The sequence below is a fragment of the Papaver somniferum genome, chromosome 7, assembly GCF_003573695.1.
Source record: "Papaver somniferum cultivar HN1 chromosome 7, ASM357369v1, whole genome shotgun sequence".
In the NCBI taxonomy this organism is placed as follows: domain Eukaryota; kingdom Viridiplantae; phylum Streptophyta; class Magnoliopsida; order Ranunculales; family Papaveraceae; genus Papaver; species Papaver somniferum.
Genome location: NC_039364.1, coordinates 75,781,177 through 75,807,115, shown reverse-complemented (window position 1 = coordinate 75,807,115; position 25,939 = coordinate 75,781,177). Strand labels below are relative to the sequence as shown.

At 35.7% G+C, this 25,939-nt stretch overlaps 1 protein-coding gene across 1 annotated transcript; it reads right to left on the bottom strand.

Annotated features, from left to right (window-relative positions):
• Window positions 1-7,661: 7,661 nt before the first annotated feature.
• On the bottom strand, window positions 7,662-23,886 carry LOC113297660. The gene is made up of 22 exons (XM_026546215.1): window positions 23,244-23,886; window positions 21,679-21,779; window positions 21,493-21,577; window positions 21,294-21,350; window positions 21,023-21,108; window positions 20,680-20,833; window positions 20,489-20,591; window positions 20,202-20,406; window positions 19,413-19,471; window positions 18,652-18,776; window positions 17,826-18,244; window positions 17,397-17,478; window positions 17,121-17,291; window positions 16,905-16,958; window positions 16,188-16,280; window positions 16,023-16,108; window positions 15,690-15,736; window positions 14,862-15,554; window positions 14,244-14,406; window positions 9,434-9,569; window positions 8,409-8,572; window positions 7,662-7,878 (listed from the first exon to the last, which is right to left on the bottom strand). Exons 1-17 carry the CDS (start codon window positions 23,364-23,366, stop codon window positions 15,709-15,711), a joined length of 2,031 nt encoding a protein of 676 aa, XP_026402000.1. The 5' UTR covers window positions 23,367-23,886; the 3' UTR covers window positions 7,662-7,878; window positions 8,409-8,572; window positions 9,434-9,569; window positions 14,244-14,406; window positions 14,862-15,554; window positions 15,690-15,708.
• Between the last annotated feature and the right edge of the window lie 2,053 nt (window positions 23,887-25,939).

The window sequence follows — 25,939 nt, the reverse complement described above, 5'->3', positions numbered from 1 at the left end:
GGCGGTGGTAGACTGGTGGTGGAAAGCTGGTGGTGGAATGAGAGAAATTTATTGTTCTTACATAAAGAAATATGCCTATGTGATAAAATGAAATAAAATTATAAGAGAGGGTATTAATGTAATCTATTTTTATTTTTAAGTGGATAAAGTGAGGGGTATATTAATTATGTAGTAGGGGTATATTTGTTGGTCATGAGGTAATTTAGGACTCTTGATAATGAGTGATTGAGTGACAACTCTAGTTATTAGTCAAGTGCATGTCTTATGATTGATGATGAACCCTTAGCCAGTATTTTCAATTTATTGATTCTCTTTATTTGTTATTTGTTGTTATTATTAGTTTAATTACTTTAGACTTAAAATCAAAAATCCCCCCAGGTTACTTAAGTTTTCAAATACGAATAACAACACATATCTCCCTGTGGATCGAATCTGTTCTTATAACTATACTATTATTTATAATTGTGAAGTGAAAGAACTGGAAATATTTTTGCTTGGCTGACAACCGACCATTAACTAGTTTTTCTTGTCAAGGCATTCGATTAGACTTGAATAACCGAATCCTCCAATTGATAAGTCTAACTAAGATCAGAATTGACTTAGTTTCTCTTATCCGGAATCAATTGGACTAAACAAATGATCCCGCATTTTTGTTAAGACATAAACAATACATACAAACCAAAATACATTGACTTGCACAATTATTTTCTTAACCGGAAGAAATTGAACAAATATAAACATTACAACACCGCATTGCACCGAATTTCGTTAAGAAAAAACACTTGATACCCAACAATAAAGAAGATACCAAACAATAAGCCAAATAAATTGACACGGTTTTTCTTAACCGGAAACAATTGAATCACATAAACAATCCATACAACATAATGGAACATATCAATTGTACCGATTTTTTCAAGCATAAGCAAAATATATGCAATATAAACAGGCTTTTCTTAAATAGGAAAACTAACTAACAAATTTGTTACCTCAATTTCCGCAGCCACTACTCCCAGAAATATATATCATTAAGCGCAAGTTCAAATATGAACTCTCCCCCAGTGTGTTGTCATCCTCTCGCAAGAACAAAAGAACAACAACAAAAGCAACCTTTTCCAGAGAAAGGTTGAAACAATTTTAACTAATGCGTACCAATAGCAAAAGTTGAAAAAACCCAATACACATATGTTATGCTAAACACAACTCATGTAAACACAAATTGATTCAACATATTGTGACTTTTCACATATGAGTTTCAATCGGAACACCTTATGATCCTTTGATAAAGTCTGCTAACATGGGATAGAACTTAATCCCGCACTAAAGCAAAAAGCCACACAAATCATAAGAGTTACATCATATGAGATCGAATATTAAGGTTAATAAAAACCGAAATCAGACATCTCATAAACCGAAAACACATAGCAAAAATATAGACATTCATTCATAGGCTATGTAATAGGAAACTATCGCATGAAATAAATATTATAAAATAATAATTTTATTCATAAATAATAATGATAGTTTTATTCAAAGTATACTTTGTACAATTCTTAAAGTAAATCAAAAAATTGATGTATATTTCTGAAGCAGAGACTGAATCAAATCTCATCATGATATTGAGATCTCTTTCTCTGGATAGGAATAATTTTCCGAATTCCTTGAAGAGATCCTTGATCGAAGAATAATTCCTCAACCTTGAGTAGGTTAGGTTCTCCTTCGTTTATTCTTTTCATAAGTAATTTTTGTTGCTTGACAAGATGAGCTTGAACAAGTAGAGATTTCTCAAGAGAACGCTTCAACATCATAACCTCTAATTTTGTTTCTGCACAAGTTCGTGCCATTTTGTGAAACTCTTTCTCATAATCGATCATGTAATATGAAAGATTGATATGATTGCAAGAGGTGGTTCCTATTCCGTTGGAGTTATAGAACCCGGAAGGATCACATGCCATTTTTTCAGCATACCTTCCTGAAACCCTTGCAAAGAGCTTTGCATGATAATCTGTATTGAACATAATTCTTGTTCCGAGAGGAATAAACAAGATTTTTCTCCTCAAGAGACAAGGATTACCGAAACATATATATCAATAGTTTCCAAAGAGTTGGTCACCGATTATGGAAATAAAGAATACTCTCCTTTAACATAGAGGAACCGAAAATTTTCAATACTAAAGATTTTAAGAAAGTTCCTTCATGTGAGTATTTCCGTAGATCTCGCAAGTTTTAGACTATTGTGCTATATACACTGAACTCATCAAACAATAGTTTGAGCACTTCATGAGTCAGTATATATAATCAAGATACTAAGTATCTAATTGGGACAGACTATTCTCTTCAACAGTTGTAGAGAATCTTCCTTTATCGGTTCTCTTAGGAATCTTATTCTTGTTATAAGACAGACCAAACTTATCATAGAAATGACTATCATCAAGATATGTAGGTATTACCTTATATATTGATGAACTGGAGAATTTTCCATATTCCTTTTTGTTTGGTTTCACTGTCTTTTTTGGTACTCATTTCCATGAGTTGCTAGCCTTTAGATCCTCTTGTGATGTACTACACTTTGACATCTCTTTTGAGCATTATTGTGAGAACTCTTTGATTAGAGAAACTCAGAGTTATGTATGATTTCTTTCGAAAAAAGTCTCATGTTATAACCTTGATTAGAAGTTGTTCTCTCAGAGCTTGAACAAGGTAATTGTTTACAATCTCTTACAACATGACCTTTAATTCCACAATGAAAACATCGTCTGTAATGATGTTTATGATGTTGTGGAAGACTCTGATGTGAGTATTTCGTGTTAGGATTAAAGGTTCGCATGTTATGTTTTCAATATAGCACGACTTGAAAGATACATTAGGAATTGAAACAAGTTCAAGTCAATATTACTAACCTCAAGTGGAAGGATGATGTCGTCGTGGTATTCGTTACTTCTTCTCATTCTTCAGGTCTTCAGATTAATACTTGTATGTCTCAACATTCCTAGACTTTCTAGTCTAACCTAAACGAAGTTGACTCTAGTATTTAATCAAGCGAATCCAGATGAGTTTTGATACTAAAATATGACAACCAACCTTGACACACCAATGCTTTGATGAGTTCAACTAGCTATGCTCTAACACAAGGACATCAAGGAATGAAGAAAGTGATTAGAGGGAGATGGTGGTACGTATACTACTCGTATATGTTTATATATATATTTTTTTATCTATGAATAATTACAGTTTGTGTGTTTGATATGAAAAAATAGGTGGAATGAGTTAATTGGGTGGTCGAGGACATGACCCGTAACATTAATTTGGGCGAGAATTTAACGGTCCCTGAACAAAGATTACTTCAGAATCGAGTTAAAGGCATAATAATCCCTGAGAAAGGAGGTCTATATGCTTATGAAGAGGACTGACCAAGGAGAAGTAAGAGGGCTAGGTCTCCTTCTTCTAGCGACGACTCGGATACTCCCTTCGGTGAGCATGTTCAATCAAAGCAAGGAAAGGTGATTGAGGCGGTCGAGGTGGAGGTAAAAAGGGAATAAAAGGTGGCCGTGGTAGAGGTGAAAAGGGTGGTCGTGCTGGAACAAGTTCTAGAGGTGGACGTGGTGGAGGTAAAAAGACTCCAATACAAGGTGGCAGTGGAAGAGGTAAAAAAGCTAGAGTTGTAGAACATGTTAAGGAAGAGGATAAAGAGGACGACGATTCGGATTCGGAGGAGGAATCCAGTGAATGACTAACGGAGATGTAATGGTTGTTTAGTATTTTACTTTATGTTTTTTTTATTATCTAAGACTTTGTCTATTTATTTTTTTCGTTATTTGGTTATGGATTTGGACTGATGAATTTTTGTAACTTTGCATGTACTAATGAATGTTAATATTCTCATTTGTCTAATCTAAGAACAGTGATGAAAAAATCAACATTATTGAAACTTTTGAGCACTTTCGGCTAGGTCGATGCTTCAAATAACTTAGCCGTAAATGCAAATAATTGTTGTTAAAAAAACTTGCACAGGTTCTCGGTTAGAAACTCACGGCCGTTAATCAACAAGCGGATAGGAAAACCATCCGCAAACGGTTTACGGTTAGAAAAAATCTAGCCGTATGTTAATCTGATAACCCAAAAATAAATTGACTCCTAGTTACGACTAGATATCCAAGCCGTGTTTCGTCGTCACGGTTAGGACTCCAAACCGTAATTCTGACATATATCAACAATTACGGTTTACGGCGTGAATTCCTAGTCATAAACAAATAACGGTTGGAAAAATCATCTGTAATTTGTTTACGGTTGGGAAAGACCTGGTCATATATTACATTGATAACCCATAAAGAAATTGACTCTTAGTCACGGCTACAAAACCAGACCGTTTTTTGTGTCAAGGTTAGGACCAAGCCGTAAATATGACATAAAGTAAAAACCAAGTTTTACGTCCTGGATTCCTAACTGTTAATCTGAGATACCCCCAAACCTACAGGTTTATGCTTAGTTACGACTTGGTCGACATACCCATTTCCTAGCCGTAAATATCATACAATACCCCTTTCTACCACATCCTATAGGCTACTTTTTGAATTTTGAAAATATATCAGTTAGAAGGCTGATTTATAGAAGGTTCTAGTTGGTCAACCACTTATTTATACTTGAAATAACTCCACCTCCATATAACCGCCCACTCCAAATCAAAATCACACCTTCTACCTCAATAATCTCCAACAAAACCCCTACAAACTGAATGTAATGTACTCAAAGGATAAACCCAACTTTACTTTGGAAGAAGACTTATCTCTTTGCAAAAAAATTGTACTATGTTATTCAAAGAGAGGATAAGAACGAAGGAAAGGTGGTTTATTCAGTCAATCGTATTGGAGTAATGATGCAGATGGGCAAGTTATAACACGCGCGCTGGATTATTTGGAAGTTAAGGACCCGAGTATCGTAAGTTATCTCAAGAGGAGTCCATTTTGATGGGAAACAACCCAAAGATCAAGAAAAATTCCATCTATAGATCCACATGGTCACCAAAATTTAACCACATTCCATCATTTAGGGCTTCAAAAGGCCGTTTTTCCCGTTTTAGGAAAGTTTTTATTTTTTTAATAACTTCTTGTTAGGAGTCTGTTTGGGTCGCCGTTTGTGGCATATAGTTTTATTTAGCGAGTACTTTAATTAGTTTAGATAACCTAAAATTTTCCAAAAATAGCAAATTAGGGTTTGAGTCGGTTTTGTGTTGTTTTAATCCTTTCGTGTTGCACAAGTTAGGATTTTTTCCCAAGTCTATTTAAGAGTCTGCAAAGTTATTATCCTGGACAGTTGAATTTGATTAATATAATTATTTTATTGAACGTGTTCAAGTTTAATTCTGATCTTTATTTATAATCGGAAAACCGAGGTCTAAATAATTATCTTCGTTCATAGTCGTTATTCCTAGGAATAATTCGAGGTCTGAACAAACTATCATTTTTCTGTCTTTTGATAATTTCCGCTGCACTAAGTAAGATTTTTGATTTTTTTTGTAGTGAAACATGTAACATTAACAACCGCGATGGGGTTGAATTGTATCTTCGATTTTCAGACATACGCAAAGAAGTGGAAGAATATATGGCTTTACTTCGTATGTGCAAGCAACTTCGACTTAGAGGTGAGTCTGATGAAGAATTCGTAGCTCAAGCTAAGAAGGAATGAAGAAAATGGAAAGGTTATAATTTCAACTTCGAAGCTCAATTCGCCATCATCAAAGACTTCTTGATACATCGAAAGGGATGTTTTTAAAACCAATTTTGTAACGGGAATCTATTAAGTATGTAATGGGTTTTAATGTGGTATAAATAATGAAAGTATTACTTCTTTTCAATCGTAGTATGTATTCATGTTAAAACTCAAAATTTCTCAACTTACATAATTATTTACGGACGGGAACATTTCCTTCTAAACATGGTATCCCAGCTGTAATACAGACTCAGGTGATTCTGGGCAAAATAATGTCCAGAAGCTCTTCACTTCCCATCCTTTATTAGTATTTACAACTAGGAGTTCCTCAGATTCCAACCGTACTAACCTATTTACGACTGGTTCGACATATTGTCCCAGCCGTAACTGGTAAGAAACTCAGATTTTGCTATGATTTTTAATGGATGTGAATCGATAAAATTATTATTGGGAGTTTATTATAAGATTTTCCCGTGTATTGTGGCGAAGGCTTTCATCATTTTTCTTTAAAATTTTTCAAAAAAAATTCACCAAAATCACCATTTTTCCTTCTTCAAAATCAAGGAAAATCAAGTTTGATTTCCAAAAGATTAATCATTTGATTAGTCTAATCCATTCACTAATACTGATTAGTTAGCTTAATCATTTTAATTAGCACTAATCAAATTGAGGGTAGATTAGGTATTACATAAAATATCAGGATAAGGGGTTCTATGGATTACTATTTCATGACCATATACAACCTCAAAACTCCCAGCCGTTTAAAGCCCCAATAATAGAATTCTTTAATTTTTGTATGGAAAAAAAATGTAAATTGATCAACGGATTGAAGAGATGTAGGAGAAGGTACATATATTCATTGACCAAACATGAGCCAAGATAAAAATATTGTCATCTCATCAAAGATGGTAGCCGTTAGATATGTAAAATCTTAGGGTCGGCATGGTTTGTCGAAACCGTTTGTTAGTCGATCTCGACCCTTTACCATACGAAGACTTGGAGTTGTTCTAGTGGGATGGGCAAATATGCCGATTTTCTCATTGCCTCCCCACAACGGGACCGCCAAATTAAGGAAATAGATGGGCGAAATTAAGGGAATGGATGGGTAAAGCTCAAATTTGCAAGTGCCCATCCAATCTCATTTGAGACGGGAAAAATACGGTTTAGTCCAAAATCTCATCCAAATATACTAGTTAGTCCACATCCATTCAATTAGGTACAATTTAGTCCAAAATTATTTAAAATATGAAAAGTACACATATAACCTTTCTGATTTACAATTTAGTCCAAACATTACAGTTTAGTCCAAAATGACTCACAATGATGTCAGCAATTTTAAATAATATATAAAAAAAATTAAAAATAATTTATCTTTCGAACCATTTGTCCAAAATTCGCAAACTTTATATATTCGGAAAGCTCTTTCCGAGAGCTACAAAAAGAGTACCCATGTGACTATATAATTCTCATTTTGTAAATTTTTTAGTTTACATTGACGTACAAGCATGTAAATGTCCACAAAAATCCAGAAAATCAAAAGACAAGATAAGGTGCACCAATTTGTACACCACATACAACCCACAACAATGACCATTTTGTCAACTCTGCTGCCATTATTCGATCTCCTTCATTTTCTCAATCGTCGTTATCAACAACAATGACCATCTGCAAGATAGACCCAACATAAAATTTGAATTAAAACGTGGACAACTTGATCATACCAGATCAAACCCAGTTCCGAGCTACGGGTGCAACTATCTACTCAAAAAAGAAAAGAAAAAGAGCTGTGGGTATCATCACTTTCACGGTTTCACTAGTACTTTTGGGTAAGAAGAGTAAGTGATCAGAGCTAATAAAGAACAAACCTTGCCTTGACGAATATCTTCAATTGCATCACCTACATAAGCGACTTAACCCGTTGGTGTATCCCAATCAAGCTCATCCTTGTGCATACATTAATCATCAGTTGTAGGAAGCATATCCCCTGCCAGTGTCTCAAATGCACCTGATAATTTAGCATGTTCAACCCTAGAAACAATGGCATCTCCAACTCTGATACCACCTTCGCATGAATTACTCGATCTAATCATTGGAAGAGTCTATGTGTTTGCATTTGTTCCAAATGAGTTCTTACATCTTAGCTCACTGAACCAGTTATAATATTTCTTCCATCTTCGTAACAAATAAAGTAATCAGATTAATCCCCAGAACAAAAAAATTCAAAGAAACCCAAACATATTTTAACAATTTCATAATACAAAGGAACCTTCATAATCCTAGTTGCAAGCTCTTATAGAACTAGGCACTCATTTGTTTCACAAACATAGGCATATTTGTTATTTAGAGTTTACTAAAAATGATAGGTATGTTTATTTTGGGTTTGGTCAAAGAAAAATAAAATATGCTTGTTTCTAGGATGAGAATGACAGTGAAATCCACCATCTCAGTTCCTACAAAAGGCTTGTTTCTAGGATGAAATGACAGTGAAATCCACCTGCACTCATCTTGTTACAGGTGCACCAATGTACACTTGTATTAGAGGTGCACCAATTTGTACACTTGTATTTGGGGTAAGTTTATCAAGTAAAAACTCCCCTTCTCTGTCTCACAACCTTTTGCTTGCTACCATCATATTTTCAGCAGAAGTTGAAACTAAAGTCACAAATATTCATGTACAGAGCTAACATTTTTTTTTATCTAACCTCTAAAAATTCACTACAGCAAGAGCCATTGCACGATGAAAGCCTCATTCAGCCGACTGATCAGAATCGACCCAATCCAGATTAAGCCTTCCAACTATTGCAGAAAGACCTGTGTTATTCACATATCTTGGAGGAAGATCTGTATTATCAATAGCATCAATTTCCTGTAACAAGTAGAAGAGAACAACAAAACTTCAATAACTAGTCTTGTCCGAAACACCTCACAAATGAATCTATCTTGTTCAAAATATTTCACATTTAACAAACTTCTAAAGTACACATATAGTTACCTTCATAAAACCCTAATACTAACTTGAAACTAACGCATATATAAGCTTATGCGATATATGTCCACCATCTTGTGATTTTTGTCACATGTTCACAACAATGTACACCTGTATTAAAAAGTGCACAACAATGTACACTTGTATTACAGGTGTGCTATTATGTACACATGTAATTTCTATCACATGTGTACAACAATGTACACTTATATTATAAGTGTACTAATATGTACACTTGTAGTTTCTGTCATAATAGTAAGTGACTCATAGCATCACTGATTCGACATCTAAGAAATGAAAAAAGATTGTCACTAAAATTTGATTAAGAGTCCTACAGTGGACTATTATGCACACACATGTGTACTACAATATACACTTATATCATAGGTGTACAAATATGTACACATCTAATTTCTGTCATAACCAACAAGAAGTGACTCTTCAATAGTTGAGCTTAATAACACCACTACATTTTCTAATTCATAATTCTAGACTAAAAACTTTGATATAATATTAAGATCAACATGGGGACTTAGTCATAAGAAGAATTATCTAATTCAAAAATTGAATTACCGGAGAATCCAAATAAAATCATCTTGTATCATCTCATATCTGTTATTTTATTAGTCAGAATAGAATCCAAATAAAATCTTTATCAACCCATAGCAAGATCATATATTAAGTAATTAAACCCAATGCAGTAAATTCAACAAAACTAGAGAGTGGGTTCAAAAGACAAACCAATTGGTCATCCTCATTAGGTTCAAAATCATATATTGTGGAATTCTTTATCCATGTCGTCTTCTACATCATCCATTTCATAATCATCCCCCATGTTGTCCATATCGTCGTACTGGGACATGTTGTCCTCCACAAACTGCGACATCAAAACAAACCTCATAATTAACACAAATCAAGCCAATCAGAATCAAATTCAACTTTTGTAATCATGCAAAACAAAAATCAGATCTTTGAATTGTTGAATACATAAAGGTAAAAATGGTCTGAAACAAATAGAATCACAAGTGCGATGATGCAACAAATTTCTGATGTTGTAGTGTACCTTCTTGTGCACTGGTTATGTTGCAGTGTACCATCTTGTACACTAGTCTACTAAGTAAAAATCTATGAAGTCCATATGTTGTTAAATTCAAAACCCATACAGTAAATTAAGAAAAATCAAATAGATGAAATAAACATTAATGTTTACAAAAATTGAGCAACGAAAATAGAAGATTCATATAAATTTCACCATATTTCACTAAATTAAGTTTATCAAGTTCTCTCATGTCGATTTTCACATGTAAAGTCGCAACCGTCCTTTAATAGTTACAACAAACGAAATTCAACTATTCACATCTCTTGATTAATCAGCTTAAGGTGAACAAATAACTGCAGAATTTCACAAAAAAAAAATCCAAAGAAGTCAAAATAATAAGAGAACTTAATGGATCTGTCATAATGGTTTTTTCTTAATCATGTAGTTGATGAGACATGTAAAACTCGAATTAACTGATGAAGATTAGTAAGTTACAAGCAGCAGCATAAGAAAATCAAACGTAGGAAATTGAAGAATTAGTAAGTTACAACTCCAATTGTTAGAAGATTAACTCAGGCTGAAGCTGAAGAAAGAAGAAAGCAACAACTATGTTATAACTGTGATGAAAAGTGGCACCGAGGTCATCGCTGTAAAACTCAGACATTGTTCTTAATTGATAGATATGACAATCAGGATGAATATGAAGGTACAAATGAAGTTGCTATAGAAGAAGAATCTGAAAAAGAAACCGTCGAGATTTCTATACATGCACTGGATGGATCATTAGCTCCACAAACCATGCGGGTACAAGGAGAAATTAAGAAGGCTAAAGTTACCATACTTATCGATTCTGGAAGTACCCATAACTTTGTTGATTCTGCGATACCTAAAAGAATGGGAATTAAGATAATTAAAGATGAGACTTCTGAGGTGTTGGTAGCTAATGGTGCTAGAATGACTTGTGAAGGAAGATGCTTGGATCTGGATTATAAGTTAAATAAATATGGGTTCAAAGGAACTTTTTATGTATTGCCACTTGGGGGATGCGATGTGGTTTTGGGAGTCCAATGGTTAGAAACGTTGGGTCCCGTAACTTGGGATTTCAAACATTTAACCATGGATTTTAAGAGGGATGGTGAACATATTCGACTAGAAGGAGATAAGAAAAATAAAGTAAAGTTAGCTAACATCAATAGCATCCAGAAACTCTTAAATAAGGGATCAATTGGGTTCTTTTGCAAAATCAACCAATGTTCAGAAGCACAAATTAGTCAAGAAACACCAGGGGAGATACAAGAATTAATTGAAGAGTTTGGTGAGGTGTTCTCGGTACCCACAATGCTGCCACATGTGAGAAGCCATGATCTCCGCATAACGTTACAACCTGGGAGTGCTCCAATCAATGTACGACCTTACAGGTACGCACATTACCAGAAAGGTGAGATCGAAAAGATTGTTAAAGAGTTGGTAGACTCAGGATTAGTTAGGCCAAGCACGAGTCCTTTCTCTTCTCTTGTTTTGTTAGTTAAGAAAAAAGATGGCACTTGGCGTATGTGTGTTGATTATAGAGCTTTAAACCAGGCTACTGTCAAGGATAAGTTTCCTATTCCAGTCATTGATGAGTTATTAGATGAACTACATGGAGCTTTATTCTTATTGAAGCTAGATTTAAGATCGGGTTATCATCAAATTAGGATGTATGAACAAGATATCTACAAAACAGCTTTTCGAACCCATGACAGACACTATGAATTCCTAGTGATGTCGTTTGGATTAACTAATGCTCCATCTACATTTCAACATCTTATGAATGATGTGTTTAGAAATCAATTAAGAAAATCTGTCTTGGTTTTCTTTGATGATATTGTGATCTATAGTCCTACCTGGGAAGCACATTTATTGCACCTTCGTGAAGTATTCCTGATATTAGAAAGCCATCAACTTAAGGTCAAATTAAGTAAATGTTCTTTTGGTACTGAGAGGGTTGAGTATTTGGGTCATATCATCTCAAGAGGAGGAGTGGAAGCTGATCCTAGCAAGATACGGGATATGTTGGACTGGCCGTCACCGAGAACTGTCAAGGCTTTATTCTTACGAGGTTTGACAGGATATTATAGGAAATTTGTACAAGGTTATGCTAATATTGCAGCACCACTTACAAAATTGCTAAAAAAAGACGGTTTTTTGTGGACAGATGAAGCAACAAACGCATTTGTTAAATTGAAAAGTGTAATGACATCCACACCCGTGCTAGCATTACCTGACTTTACAAAGACCTTCATTATTGAAAGTGATGCTTGTGGAGTAGGAATAGGTGCGGTTTTGATGCAAGAAGGTAGGCCAATTGCTTTCACAAGTAAGCCACTTGGACCTCGTCATATGGGTTTGTCAACTTATGAGAAAGAGTTGTTAGCAGTAGTTCATGCGGTTACTAAATGGCGACCTTATCTAATTGGGAGAAGATTTCTTATTCGGGCAGACCAACAAAGTTTGAAGTATTTTTTGGATGCTAGAGCTGTAACACCGGCACAACAAAAATGGTTAACAAAATTATTAGGCTAAGACTACGCGATTGAGTACAAGAAGGGATCGTCTAACCAGGTTATTGATGCACTTTCTCGAAAATTTGAAAACGGTGAAATTTGTTATGTAACTTATGTTAGTTGTGCTTGGATGGAAGACCTATTGGCTGAACTAAAAACAGATCCGTGGATCACAGATTTCATCTTTAAAGTGAGTTAGCCTTCTTTCGGCAAGAATAACTTTACCGTACGAGATGGTTTAGTTTACTATAAACAACATCAACTAGTGATAAGTCCTACTTCAAGGTGGAAGGCACTACTACTACCTGAGTTTCATGACTCTCCAATTGCTGGTCATGCCGGATATTTGAAGACAGTAAAACGTTTATCTAAGTTGTTCTACTGGTCTAGAATGCATAAAGAGGTGAGAGAATACATTGCTTGTTGTGATGTTTGCCAAAGGAATAAATATAGTACTCTTTCTCCAGCAGGATATCTTCAACCATTGCCGATTCCTACTACAGTATGACAGATATATCCATGGATTTTGTTGAAGGGTTGCCAAAGTCTAAAGGGAAAACTGTGATTCTTGTAGTGGTGGATCGACTAACTAAATATGCCCATTTTCTTGCGTTAAAACATCCATATACAGCCACATCGGTAGCCCAGAAGTTTTTAGAAACAGTCATCAAACTTCATGGATTTCCTCAATCTATAGATTCTGATAGGGATGTTGTATTTACAAGTAATTTTTGGCAAGAGTTGTTTCGCCTACATGGAACTCAGTTAAGAATGAGTTCGTCCTATCATCCGCAAACCGACGGTCAAACTGAAGTGGTTAACAGATGTTTGGAAGGTTACTTATGGTGTTTCGCTGGAAATAAACCAAAAGGGTGGTCATCTTGGTTACCATGGGCAGAGTATTGGTATAATACATCCTATCATACTTCAACTAATACTACACCGTTTGAGGCTGTGTATGGCATTCCTCCTCCGGTATTAGCAACTTATTTACCAGGAGAAGCGAAAACCACAACTTTGGATGAGGCAATAACCAAGAGGAATGAAGTTTTATCAATGCTTAAGGATCAACTTCAAGTGGTGCAGAATAAAATGAAGCTAAGGGCAGATGAAGGACGTCGGGACGTTGTATATCAAGTTGGGGATTATGTGTATCTGAAGTTGCAGCCATATCGGCAAAATTCTAATGTGCAAAGAAAGAACCAAACATTATCTCCATGATATTTTAGACTTTATAAGATTTTGGAGCGTATAGGACCTGTGGCTTATCGATTGGACTTGCCTAAGGAGTCAAAGATACATTCGGTATTTCATGTATCGTTGAAGAAGGCTTTGTTTCCTAACACAGTTGTTGAGGATAATCTACCAGAAGAAGAAGATGAGGTTGATCCAGTAATCTCCATGGTTGAACTGATCCTTGAGGTCAAGGAAAATCTTAAGGGGAGGGAATGATAAGAAATCCCCAATTACTTAGAATTCTTAATTAAAATTAGGGTTAGGGTTAGAATTCCTTAAATTCTCTTGTTTTAGGCATTAGTTTATTTTTGGAAATTGTTCTGTTTTAAGAATTTTATTTTAGATTCCTAGTTATAGAAGTAGTTTCCTTTCTAGGTTACCTTTCCTTAATTTTATAGTTCAGTGGCCTATATAAGAAGGTCTAGTGTTATTAGTTTGATTATCTACGAGAATTATAAATTTGTTCTAAATTTTCGTGTTCTTTTAAAGTCTACTCTACTGGCCGTGGGTAAGAACTATTAAGTTCTTATCAGATGGTGAGAGTAAAAACTCAGGTTGCAGTCTCTGCAATAAAATCCCACAAAAGGGACAAGGGTTTTGAAGATACTTGTGTTTCCTCTAGAGAATTCAGACATGAAGGGTATCCACGCATAGTAAACAAAGTTTGAGGTGGTAGTTTCCAGACCCACCTACAACAACAAACACACAACCACAATGGAGTGGTTGGACAAACCTGCATTGAAGCCGCACAGCGCGATAGCTTGTGGCGATTATGTACTCCATCGCTGGTCTTTGAACCAGCATACGAATCAACTTCTGGAGATTCAAATGGAACTGGAGCAGGACAAAAGTTGCATCGCTCCTTTGTAACATATTCAGAAACCGAATGGAGCTTGCTGTTATAAAAAAGGTAAGACACTTGTTGAGACTCAAATAAAGATGGTGCAAGACCCCTTAACAATTTTGAGAGCAGTATACGAATGCCTAAACACTTCCATTCTCAATGCAAGATTTCAAATAAAGAGGGAGAGTTGCAATTTTTAGGAGTGAGAAAACATCTTTGTTGATATGCTTTTTGCAGACATGCGATTAGCCTTCTGTGACAGCCCCTTCAGATTTCAATAAAATATAATGATGTTGTGGTTTTTCTCTCCTCTTCCTTATGTTATTATTTCTGGGTTGTCATTTAAAAATCCTACACTAACAAAATCCAGACTTCCTTTCTAGAAAAAAAACAATTCCAAAGACTCTTGAATGCTGGACACTTGTAAGAAATGCTTGAGACTTGTAAGAAAGAGATAATGTAAACAGCATAGAAACAATTCAAAACCAAATAGAAGGTATGGTGTACCTCTTGTTCAGCTTGCTTACTTCAGATGCAAGACGGATCTGTTCTTGATCGATTGCTACCCATTGCTCCATCTGTGCAACTCCATGTGGCACCCAATATTTAATATTAGAATTATTTGTGGAGGACGAAGAAGCAAGACTCAGTACAGTTGTGAAACTAAATGTGACAAGCCTTTCTCTTAATTGTCTTTCATTGCTAGTAAGCAAGAGAAACCACAACTTAAGGTTCTCATTTTCAGCAAAACCCAACTCTTCCGACCCATCCTTTTTATTAAGTGTATCCACCTTCAGTTCAGATAGCATCAACTGTCGGCAGAAAATGTTGAGGAGGTGAATATGGCGGGAATGTATTTCAGACAAAGAATCCCGAGCATGTAACAAGATCTTGTCAATGGAAAAGGCAAGATTGGAGTCCAAAAACCAACTTGACAGCCATTTTACTAGAATCTTTTCTGCAAATTTTGGTGTGGACTTCTTTAGAGCTGATAATGCTGTTATGACATCCCAAAGAACTAGTGGTTTATCTAGGTTATCATACTGATTAAGAGATAATAATATGTTAGACTCCCAAAACATCATTTCCCTCTGCGACAGACCAGGACAAGGTTCGGTTTTGAACCCTTCAGTTACATCAGATAAAACTTCAAGGTGCTGCCCACCAACCCAAAAGAATTCTACAGCTGCCTTCTGAGTCCTGGGGGGAGAAGGAGTTTTTGCCGCTAATTAAGTTTCAAGTGCTTGACTAAACAGAGACATGGAAAAGCTTACGTACGCTACACGAATCCCAGAACCTTTTCGACAAGATTAAATCATTAGAAAAAACTATTACCTTGCCTGATACATTGGATTCAAAAGAGCACTATCAAAGCCACGAGCCTGGGAGGACCAAGTAAATTATTAGTTGATTCTGGATCCCTAGGGTCGAATGATAAAAGTTACAGTTGCAGAAATCAAGTTCTGAGTTGTCACTTTGTGAATTTCTTCAAAATATTATAGGTTGAGTAATTTAACCTGGTCCGATTAACAGCTAGGGACCCAAAAATAGGATGTGTGCTGATAAATTATCAAGTGAGCAACAAAGAATGTAATTTCTACTAGGTGTTATAGACAATAAAGTTCGAAAACATTTGTTGATAAAGTGTTCAAAAGATAAATATCTTACCACAACAAACACCAAGTTTCCAGGGGAAACTGTAGAAAAGATTCTGGGATTTTGTTACCAAGGCATGAATCGGACACGTGAGGAAGCTGTAGAAAAGATTTTGTTTTTGTCATCAAAACTAGAACTGATATAAACACAAGAAAACTGAGACGAATTATATCATACATCAGTAGAAGGCCAGGGACCAAGAGTATTTGAAGGAATTGGAGCCTTGTGGAGAGTGCATCCATGTAAAATCCAGCAATGTATAGTGTTGTCCTATTTATTATCACCAGCAAACAATAAACTATTAATCAGAATGTGGAAAATTTCCCGATGGAAAACATGGTTTAAAATATATTCAACCGAGTAACAAGAAGATAAACATCTACCAGGGGGAACTTAGCCAAAGGGCAGGCTAGAAATTAAAGAAAATGTAAATAAAAAGAGAACTAGCTATCATTTTCTCTGTTTACAGCATATCGGCAAAAAGATAGTAGTTGCCATCCAATAGTTAATTAATAATGTTCCCACATCTCCATCGCATGAAATGCAAAAGTGGAGCTGCACATGAAGTGGCATGTGCTCTTCTGTTGCTACTTTTTATCATCTCCAGATGATGGAAATAATGAACTGTTCAAGTAAACTATGTGATTTTTTCTTTTACCACGTAAGGGTTAATTTTTATTTTCAGTAACAGTGTTTCAGAGGTACCCACCATAACTGAAGCAAAGTACAAATTCAAGACCTTATGGAAGTCTTTAAACTCAAAGTTGTTTACACTCAAATAACTGATTTAGGGTTCAATGAGAAGGGTTCAATTCGTCTCCGCTGTATAACTTTAGATTGTTATCTTCACTGTTGGATTTTGACAAGAAATTGAACTCGGGGCTAATTAATTACCTGGCCACAGCTGTACAAACAACAACCATCAAAGGCCCAAGCTAGACCTGTTACCTGGAATGTGTTCAAGAACAGGCCAGACATCATCAGAAAATGAAAACCTCTAATAAAATGTACGGTGACCTTAAAGCAACTGAAATAACGTGGTTCTATGCTGATAGGTGCCATTATATAAAAATCGTACAGATAAGACCAAACACGGGGCGAATAGCTTACCACTTGACCATGTGCATTGTATAAGCCAGCAAACTGAAATTTGCAATTAGTTGTGTGACAGATCCACAATTCCGATATTCCAGAGCCTCTCCCAACTGCTAATGACATCTTGCCTGTGGACCTTGAAGTCAATGAAAGAACTGATACTGGAGAAGGAGCAGCTGCCGTTACCTATAAAAGTTAAAAAATTTACAGAAAAAACATATTAATTAGCAAGTAATTGTAACTAACATGAAATGAAATGAAATGAAACGAGCAGAAAAAATTTCATCTCACCTCTTTCAGCAAGGAAAATGGAGCAGAATTGACTTCTGAAGAAGTGAGCATTGCTTCAGTATCACCCAGCCAAATTCTTACACTATTAAAAATACGAACTAGATTATACCTCCAGCAAAAGCATTGTGATTTGGTACACTAACAAGTATTTCTGTTAAACGGGGTCCATCTTCCAAGTCCTAGGTGTGCTATTGTTTTCCACATTATATAAGCAGCTATGCCAAAAAAAGAGGAAACCATTTCACTGAAACAACAATGCATTAGATTATACTTTAGTGAAAGCGTTGCGATTTAGTTTACTACCAAAGTACCAGTGGTTAAGTTAAAGAGGTTTTATGTTTTAAAGCACTAGGTGTTTAACTACTTTCCACATAATATAACTATTGGGATGTGGGTATATGAAAAAGAGAAAGAGAATAAATAATTCACCTTCCATCAGAACTCCCAGTGACTAAAAGAACCTGGTGTTCTAAAGCTTCAGCAGAAAGTTCCCAGCAGATTGCGGTGATCCATGTCTTATGAGCCTGAATGAGTCCAACAAGGACGGCATCAACAGAATCCGTACTTTGCTCAACAGAATAGCAAAGAGGTTCATGGATTCTCCAGAAAAAAAAATTACCCATCTTCCCTCCAACAGCTAGTATAGCACAGTCATTGGATGGTCTAATTTGAGAATTTGGATAAATTCCAGATGATAAATGCAGGGTTGGTGACCAGGCAACAATAACAGATGACAACATCGAACTGCGAGAAGCATATTTCTCTGCACTTAACAATGAACGAGTGCCACTTCCTCGTGTACTCTTGAGAGACTTCTCTATGACCTTTTGAGGTTCCACCTCAACTATCTGTACAGTGACAAATAAACAAAACAAAACTTGTTAAGGTATTATAGTCAAATATATACATGGTTCAAATGACATATGAAAGAAATTACCTAGTTATTATCTTTTATCATAAAAAAAAAGGAAGGATGTGCACTACAAAATTTCTGACTCTTATGAGTCACATGTGATGATCCAGGGTTCGTGTTTCAGGTGAAGATGTTTCACTCATAACACAGACCATCTAATCCGGATATTAGCCCGACTAGGACATAAAAAGTTCACTGGAAAAACAGGGAGCAAAAACGTTGTGAACATTACATCTGCCCCTGGATCATCTCCATCTGAAATCCACAAAAGCTGCTATCACAAAGTGTGTAGTGTATCCCATCTCTATAGAATAAAACAAGAAAAGAGATGATGGGGAACACCTCCAACAACTGTCGATTACTTGACTCAATCTTGACAACAGTAACTTGCCATGATTTAATTTCACCGTTCCATACCGGCGCCATTCTAACCGACATAGTGTTTAACTCAACACAGTCTGCATCACCTGTGTTGAAAGTAAACAAATTAGCAACATACCATCATGACACACAGGCACGGTAGGAAAAGCATATAAGTATTTATATTCACAAACATATAAATATACATATTTGTATATTTATATGATAAGTATAAATATTTCTCGGCCTATGATAAGCATATAAATATGATAAGTATTTCTCGGCCTCTTCTTGTGTATTGGTGTAGTTACATGGGTACCACAAACAGCTAAATATTTCTCTAACATGTTCACAACTAAAGCTTTGGACATTAAAAAGTCGAAGACACAAAAACATGGTGCTTCGGGACCTCCTGATGGCTAGTCCTGAATAAACTGCTATTGGCATGCACTAGTTCCAAGCTTAATTCATGTAGCTAGCCTGGATAAAGAATCTATGAACATGAACCAACTTGAAAGAGGTGATCAGCCAAACTGAAGTTGAGTGAGTAAATCAACGAAGCCTGCTATGAGGACCACAACTAATTATAATTAAGCAAATACCGCTGAAGGAGAATGCTAAATGTGACAGCATATAGCATATTCGATATGGCGGCATTTGAACGGCTTATATCTTGATTTTTCTCTTTAAGCCAATATATGCAGTAACTGGAGTTTCCATCGATCATTTGGTTCAAAACTTACCCGAAAGTTTCACTGTTAGGTTATTGCCATTAAATCCCATAAATAAACCTTCCACCCACCTGCCAATAAATTTATTATAAGAAACTCTTGCTGCCCCGTAACGCAGATAGACAATTGGAATGGTCAATGCACAGAAATTGGAATGGTCAATGCAAATAGACAATGGAAATCAAACCATACAACAAAAACGGCTTACATGAGTGCCAGGCCTTTTTACAAATTGCAGAGGTATAATTTTAATTAAGATAGAAAAGAAAAATATCCATAGTTAACTATGGTTTGATACCTGTAGAAGGTGACGAGCAGTAAATAATATTTTCATATGGATGAATAAACGAGTATGTGAAGTTATTTACAAAATATATTTTTCACGAGATTATTTAAAAATCACTGCAATTTATCATACTCGACCCGCGAGTCAAATTGTGGCGTCATTCCATCTGCACTGTTTCCTCTTTAACGAGGGATTAGCAAACCCCAGTTTCACCCAATTCTTACTTAATGCAGCTACTTCTTTTTTTCTAAGAGTCATCTCGTTACCATTTTTCAACACAAACTGTATGTTTGGCATTATATAGAAAATACTCAAACAAGTGTTAAGGGATACACATGAACAAGTTACACACAGAAACAATGGCATTGTAAGAGGTTCAGGGGAAATACTGATTTTAACAGCATAATCAAATACAGCTTACAAGAAATTGCTCGATTAAGATTCAAGAGAGTGTCACCATACATTTTAATAAGAAATGAATGACCCAATTTTCAATCAGAAACAAATAGGTTTACCTCTCATTCGTCCAAGCTTCTACATTTTTCCCAATACTGAGAATTCCTTCCACATCATTACTTTGTACCGAAGCAATTTCTTCTGGAAGATTACCAACATCCATAGAGGGACGAATTCCGAGAGATGAGGTATTCTTATTAGGTGTATTACCAATGAGGACACTATCATGTTCGCCGATCAGTTCTACCCATTCATCTTGCTTTCCTGAAAAGTAAAAGCCGCAAGAACCACATTACGATATTCGTCGTGCCTTTGAAGATTAACTTTTAAAAGAAAACAAGTTTACCATATTTCATTTTTTCCCGAAACAGAACAAGAGCTTTTGCTTTTACCACACGCTTTATTACACCGCCAACCCAAATACGTTGATCCCCATTCTGTACAAGAACCTACACAACGCAGATGTATCAAACATAAGGAACGACAACAAATTTGTTCCATAAGCATTCAACCCCAACCATTAATACTACTAGCAACCTCTACAGACGATCCCTTTTTCAATAAGGAGCATGGGAAGCAGGCCAACGCTGTGCATGTAGTATATAGTTTCGCACTATGTGTACAGCCACCGTTCTCATCCTTTTTTGTCAAATCAAATGAAAGTTGATCACCCAAATCTCCTGGACTAGTACTGCACCATGTTTTTCAAAAAGCAAAATCCAAAAGTTCACAGTACTAAAGACAAATTCTTGAAACGTTGAGTTTATTATAATGATAAAAGCAATGCTAGAGAAAGGTAAATGACAACAGCACCAAACATACTTATTAAGGCAATTAAAATCTAACAGATATACAGGATAGGATGAATTTGAAGGTTTACATTTTCCCCTTACGCTTCTTACTGACCCGAGAGTTCTGCAGATCATTGCAAGATCCCGTCACTATGTCATTTTCGAATGCTTGTTCCTAAAAATCGTTAGCTTAAATAAGATGGCAATAAGGGTTAAAATTGCTTGGTTCATAGTAAAAACAACTTCAAATTGTTCCACAAATAAGAGATCAAACTAGCGCGGAATATAATTGAAAATACACATTCATAGTTAAAAACTAAAAGAATTGACTGGAAACGGTTTAGTGAAGGGCATGCTAACCTCTCCATAGTTGATACTTATTAGATAATCAAACAACAAGTCGGAAATGTCTTTAACCTACAAACGGAATCATAGAAAAGACTGTTGTCATAAACTGTAGCCCTTTGCGAAGAAAACCATTCATCCAGAAGTTTGGCTGATCTCTACCAGATCTCCTCCCAAGAACCCATACATCAGTTAGAGTTTCCTTATTGCATACCTCTATCCACTCAGCACAAAACTCCCAACATGGTGAGCGGTAAAGCTTCACACGACCTTCTGTAGTGCAAACAGCGAGCAAGCACCTACACCAAATTAACATTGAAGTCTTTAAATGGACATAAGATAACATAAGATAACCTAAGTAATATACACATAACATAGAGTGTTCTGCATGTTTATGTACCCAGAATTAGGAGCCAGTCCAAGACGAGACCATGATAGTGCGCACACACGGCCGGGCATCACGTGACAGACAGGTGGGCAATAAACAGCTGGTAACCAGATCTGGATAGTACAGAATTATCTAACACAGACATAAAGACGATAAGCCAAGACAGATGTACCTAAACTTCCAAAACGCACTGTGATTAAACATGATAACAGCTTGAGTGTTTAAATGAATCAGGGACATGGCAAGTGAACATGTGCATGAACAAGGACACGATGGATAAGCCAGTTTGGAAAACCACCAAATTTTAAATGGACATGTTGGCCTGATCAATACCCTGCTTCTTACCTCAAATTAAAGTTTAGCCAAAATCTCAATGAATTTGACTGGAACCTATGAGTTGCTAGCTTAGTAAAGGTGTTAAGAATCCAGTAGCTGATGCCTTACGAGACACAAGATAAAAATAAGCTATGACGCACGAGCAATACTATTTAAACCAAAGGAATCAAAAACCGATTCGGAACAACAGGCACCCAAGGAAGCTGATCCTAATGCGTGTTTATGTAGGGCCAATAGGTCCTGTGCTCAACGGATATAATGCTTTTCAGTTTCTTGTTTTGCATTTCTTTTGTAACGAAAATGAAGCCGCTATAAGGTGAACCCTTTTCCTGATATAAAGATAAGGTTATAGTAATTTCTTTGTCCACATACTACTTAAAGTTAAGCCAACTTACATTGTACTATTACGATTATGCACGACAAATATTATTGGAACTACAAATCTATATAGTGAAGAATTTCCTGATGACTGGACTGTTATGTCTCGCAACCTGGGAAGGAAGATAGAACATATAAAAAGAGCATAAAACACAGATTTAATTACAAACATACCATCTTTATTAACTACACCAATCGGAAAAGGCTTGCTTGCCGGAATTGTAATAAGTCTTCGAGGTCCATTAAGTCGTGACGGATTCTACGAAATAAATTTAAAACATAGAAATTGCTAATTACTTCTAAAGGCATCTTCAGAAGATATTTTACCACAGATTGAATCGAGATCAAAAGTTACCAAAGTTTCATCCTACCAACAGTAACTCCAAAAGCCACTCAGAAGAAGCTTAAATCGAGATCATCAAAAATAATATGATTCTAAAAGAGTTTTATTCATGAGTCATAATAACCAATTTAAATTCAAATTCATCAGAGATAGAACTGAGGGTTTACTACATTAAACAGTGCTGCTTCAAAAAAAAAAAAAAAAACATTAAACAGTGGTAAGCAAGTTAGTTTTTAAAAATCCTCACAAATAGCTCTGAAGAAGAGCATATTTAAACGAAGTTTAAAATTCACAATCAATATAAACATATCCAGATTTGCCTTCAGCATCACCAATCATATGATCTAATCTCTATGCATACATTTCGGGAAGATCGTTAACATAAATTGAACACCATCCTGTCTCGATTCAGAAGTAACTGAAGTTCAAAAAGAAAGATCATTTCTTTTTCTCTCTCAAAAAATATCTGATAATTCAAAATCAGAACCTTCTTTCTTTCGAAATAACTTATTACACTTACCAGAATCGTTACAAGATGTCCGGATGCAATAGCAACCAAATTCTCATCAGACCAAGCTACTGAGTTTGGATACGATGGAGAAGCAACAAGATAAGCTGATTGAAAATACGTTTCTTGATTCATCTTTTGCTCTCTTTCTCTGTAAAAAAGTCCAACATGAAACGGAACTCTGTAGTTTTAAATCAAGTTAGTTGTAACATTAGATTGGCGGGAAAGGGACGACGGGATTTCTAAAGACAGAAGGAGAGAAATGTGACGAGGGTTTGGATTTTCGAGGATCAAATCCGGTAGGCAACTACTTTCGAAAACTTGAAAATAAATTTGGTGGGAAGAGGAGTAGAGAGTGGTGACTGGAGATGAACGAAAACCCTAGGGTTCGAGTCTCCTATGTAAGGTTTTAACTCTGAATTTCAAACTCAGTCCAAAAAATGTGAAATCAGCTTGGTGAGCGACTTTTTGATGATTTTTGTTGGAAAGCTAATTTGTTTAAGGGGAAAGCTAATATAATTGAAATATATATGGGGAAAACATTTATTAGAATTGACTTTTACAAATTATTTGGTATTACCAGATTAGCCTGTGACCTAACTCAACATCCAACTGATCATGAGCTCACTCTAACAGCGATAAGAATTGTTTCACCCAAATTGCAACATGAAAACGTAGGTACTCTTTGGGATCTTCTTCCTTATATTTTATTTTATTTTATCAAAGAATTCACCTCATGTCCTTCTAGCTCTTCTATCTATTCTACAGCAACTGTTGCAACCTCGTATACCCTGATCTAATCCAAAATCAACCCTGTTTCTGCATTTACCCTAATTTAATCCACCGATGAACATATTTTGAAGTTAGGTTTGAAGAAAAGTTTAGATTTTGGAATGATATTCATATGTATGTGAAGTTTTGTGTCCATGCACGATGGCGTTTGATAAAATGTTCCGCAGATTGTCATGCGTGAATTTTTGCTCGGCACGCCAGATTAGCCAAAAAATTAGATATTGCAGTTTAAGATACAGCTATTTAGTCCTGGTTTTACAAGTATCGTTACATTACGAGTTACAACTTCGCTGATCTTATTGTAGATATATAAGTAGAGATGAACTCTGGGAATCATTGACCCTTGAGAGATTGGTGGTGGTTGAGACTCGAGTGTATCTTGAACAGAGACAGAAATTGTTCATTACTTGGTATGGGGGACCCTCCTAGGAAGCAATAGAGACAGAGACAGAGACAGAGACAGAGACAGAAAGAAACCACTCCTTCCTTGCTGTTTATAGGAATTTGGGTGACTAATAACTGAAAAGGGGTATGCTATTTATTAATGTGAATGAACGATTTGCGGCACTTGCTCATGGCTTGGGAAAGGATCATCCTGATAACATATGATTTATTGAATTTTATCATATTATTTTCTATCAAATGGCTGGAAAAAATGTTGAAGTAGCAGTACCAAGATTCTGGAGTCTGGACCCTTTAGCTAAGAAACTCCCGCAATGGTGATGTAGGCATTTTTTATTATTCTGGATCCTTTACTTGTTACCAAATAAATGCTTCTTTCGATTCAGAGATGTATTTGTTTAGAGACATGTGAGACTTGATTCCAAAGATGTCACTGATTGTAGGCAAATTCTGTAACTATGCATTAGTCTTAATCTAGCAGGTCCCACTGGATTACTCACTTCGTTTTTAGAAGTTATTTACTTAAATCCACAAATGGAAATATATGTTCAAGATTCATTAGTTCGTATCAGCCTTTCTCATTTACTCTTCATGTTCATGGTTCCATTATTATACTGGGTGTCCGTTTAGGCATTTAGTAACCTTTTTTTCTTTTTTTTTCTATTTTTTTTTTTTTGCCGGTGATGAGCATTTTTGTTACATAAGGTTTATTATCGACCACTGGCGAAATCTTTGCATGGTGACAAAATCGTAAACACCGTGACAATGGAGAGAAAAAGTACTATCGTTTTTGCTTGTATATTTTGTGATTGATGCGTAATCTCTCCAATCGTCTAGGGTGTTAGTCGTGTGAGATTTCAATGTATTTTAATAGAGTTGGCAAATCCCCTGTTAGTCGTGGAGGAGTTTGTCAAAATCTTTTAAAATCTCTGTTAGTGGTGAGAGATTTTTAGGGATTTTTTAAAACTACCTCAAAATCCCTTAAACTCCCCTGTTAGTGGTGAGAGATTTGATTAGAATCTCTTAAACTCTCTGTTAGTCGTAAGACACTAGAGTTATAGGGAGTCTACAATTTGGGGGAGTTTGAGGGAGTTTCATGATGTTTTTGTTTTTGGACCAAATCTCTCAAAAAACAAGAGATTTCTGGGGAGTTAGGGTTAAACTCCCCCAAAATTGTCTAGACTCTCATACACTCCCTCTAAATCCCTAGGGATTTAGATAGATTAAAATCTCCCAAACTCTCCCACAACTAACCCCTGTAAGTGTAGGTTCAGTCGGTGGAAAGAGTTTGTATACATCAATTAACAACAAACCCAATCTAATTGATCAAACTATAAATCAAATTAAAATAATTAAACCTTCAAATTAATGGAACCCTAGTTTACCTGTTTTTGTGATTCTTCATAAGAACAACTTCAGAACTTTAATTTAACACCAACCCATTCAATCTTCATCCAATAGAAACTTAAAACTCCTCTTAATCTCTCTTCCAACTCAAGAACAGAATCCTAATT

What these genes read in the sequence shown, in the direction of transcription:
- LOC113297660 (XM_026546215.1), bottom strand. Translation starts at nt 23,366, where the DNA reads ATGAATCAAGAAACGTATTTTCAATCAGCTTATCTTGTTGCTTCTCCA. An exon ending in CATTTTCCTTGCTGAAAGAG is followed by an intron (nt 17,292 to 17,396) that starts GTGAGATGAAAT and finishes TAACTTTTATAG; the next exon opens with GTAACGGCAGCTGCTCCTTC. An exon ending in GTTTGTACAGCTGTGGCCAG is followed by an intron (nt 16,281 to 16,904) that starts GTAATTAATTAG and finishes GATAATAAATAG; the next exon opens with GACAACACTATACATTGCTG.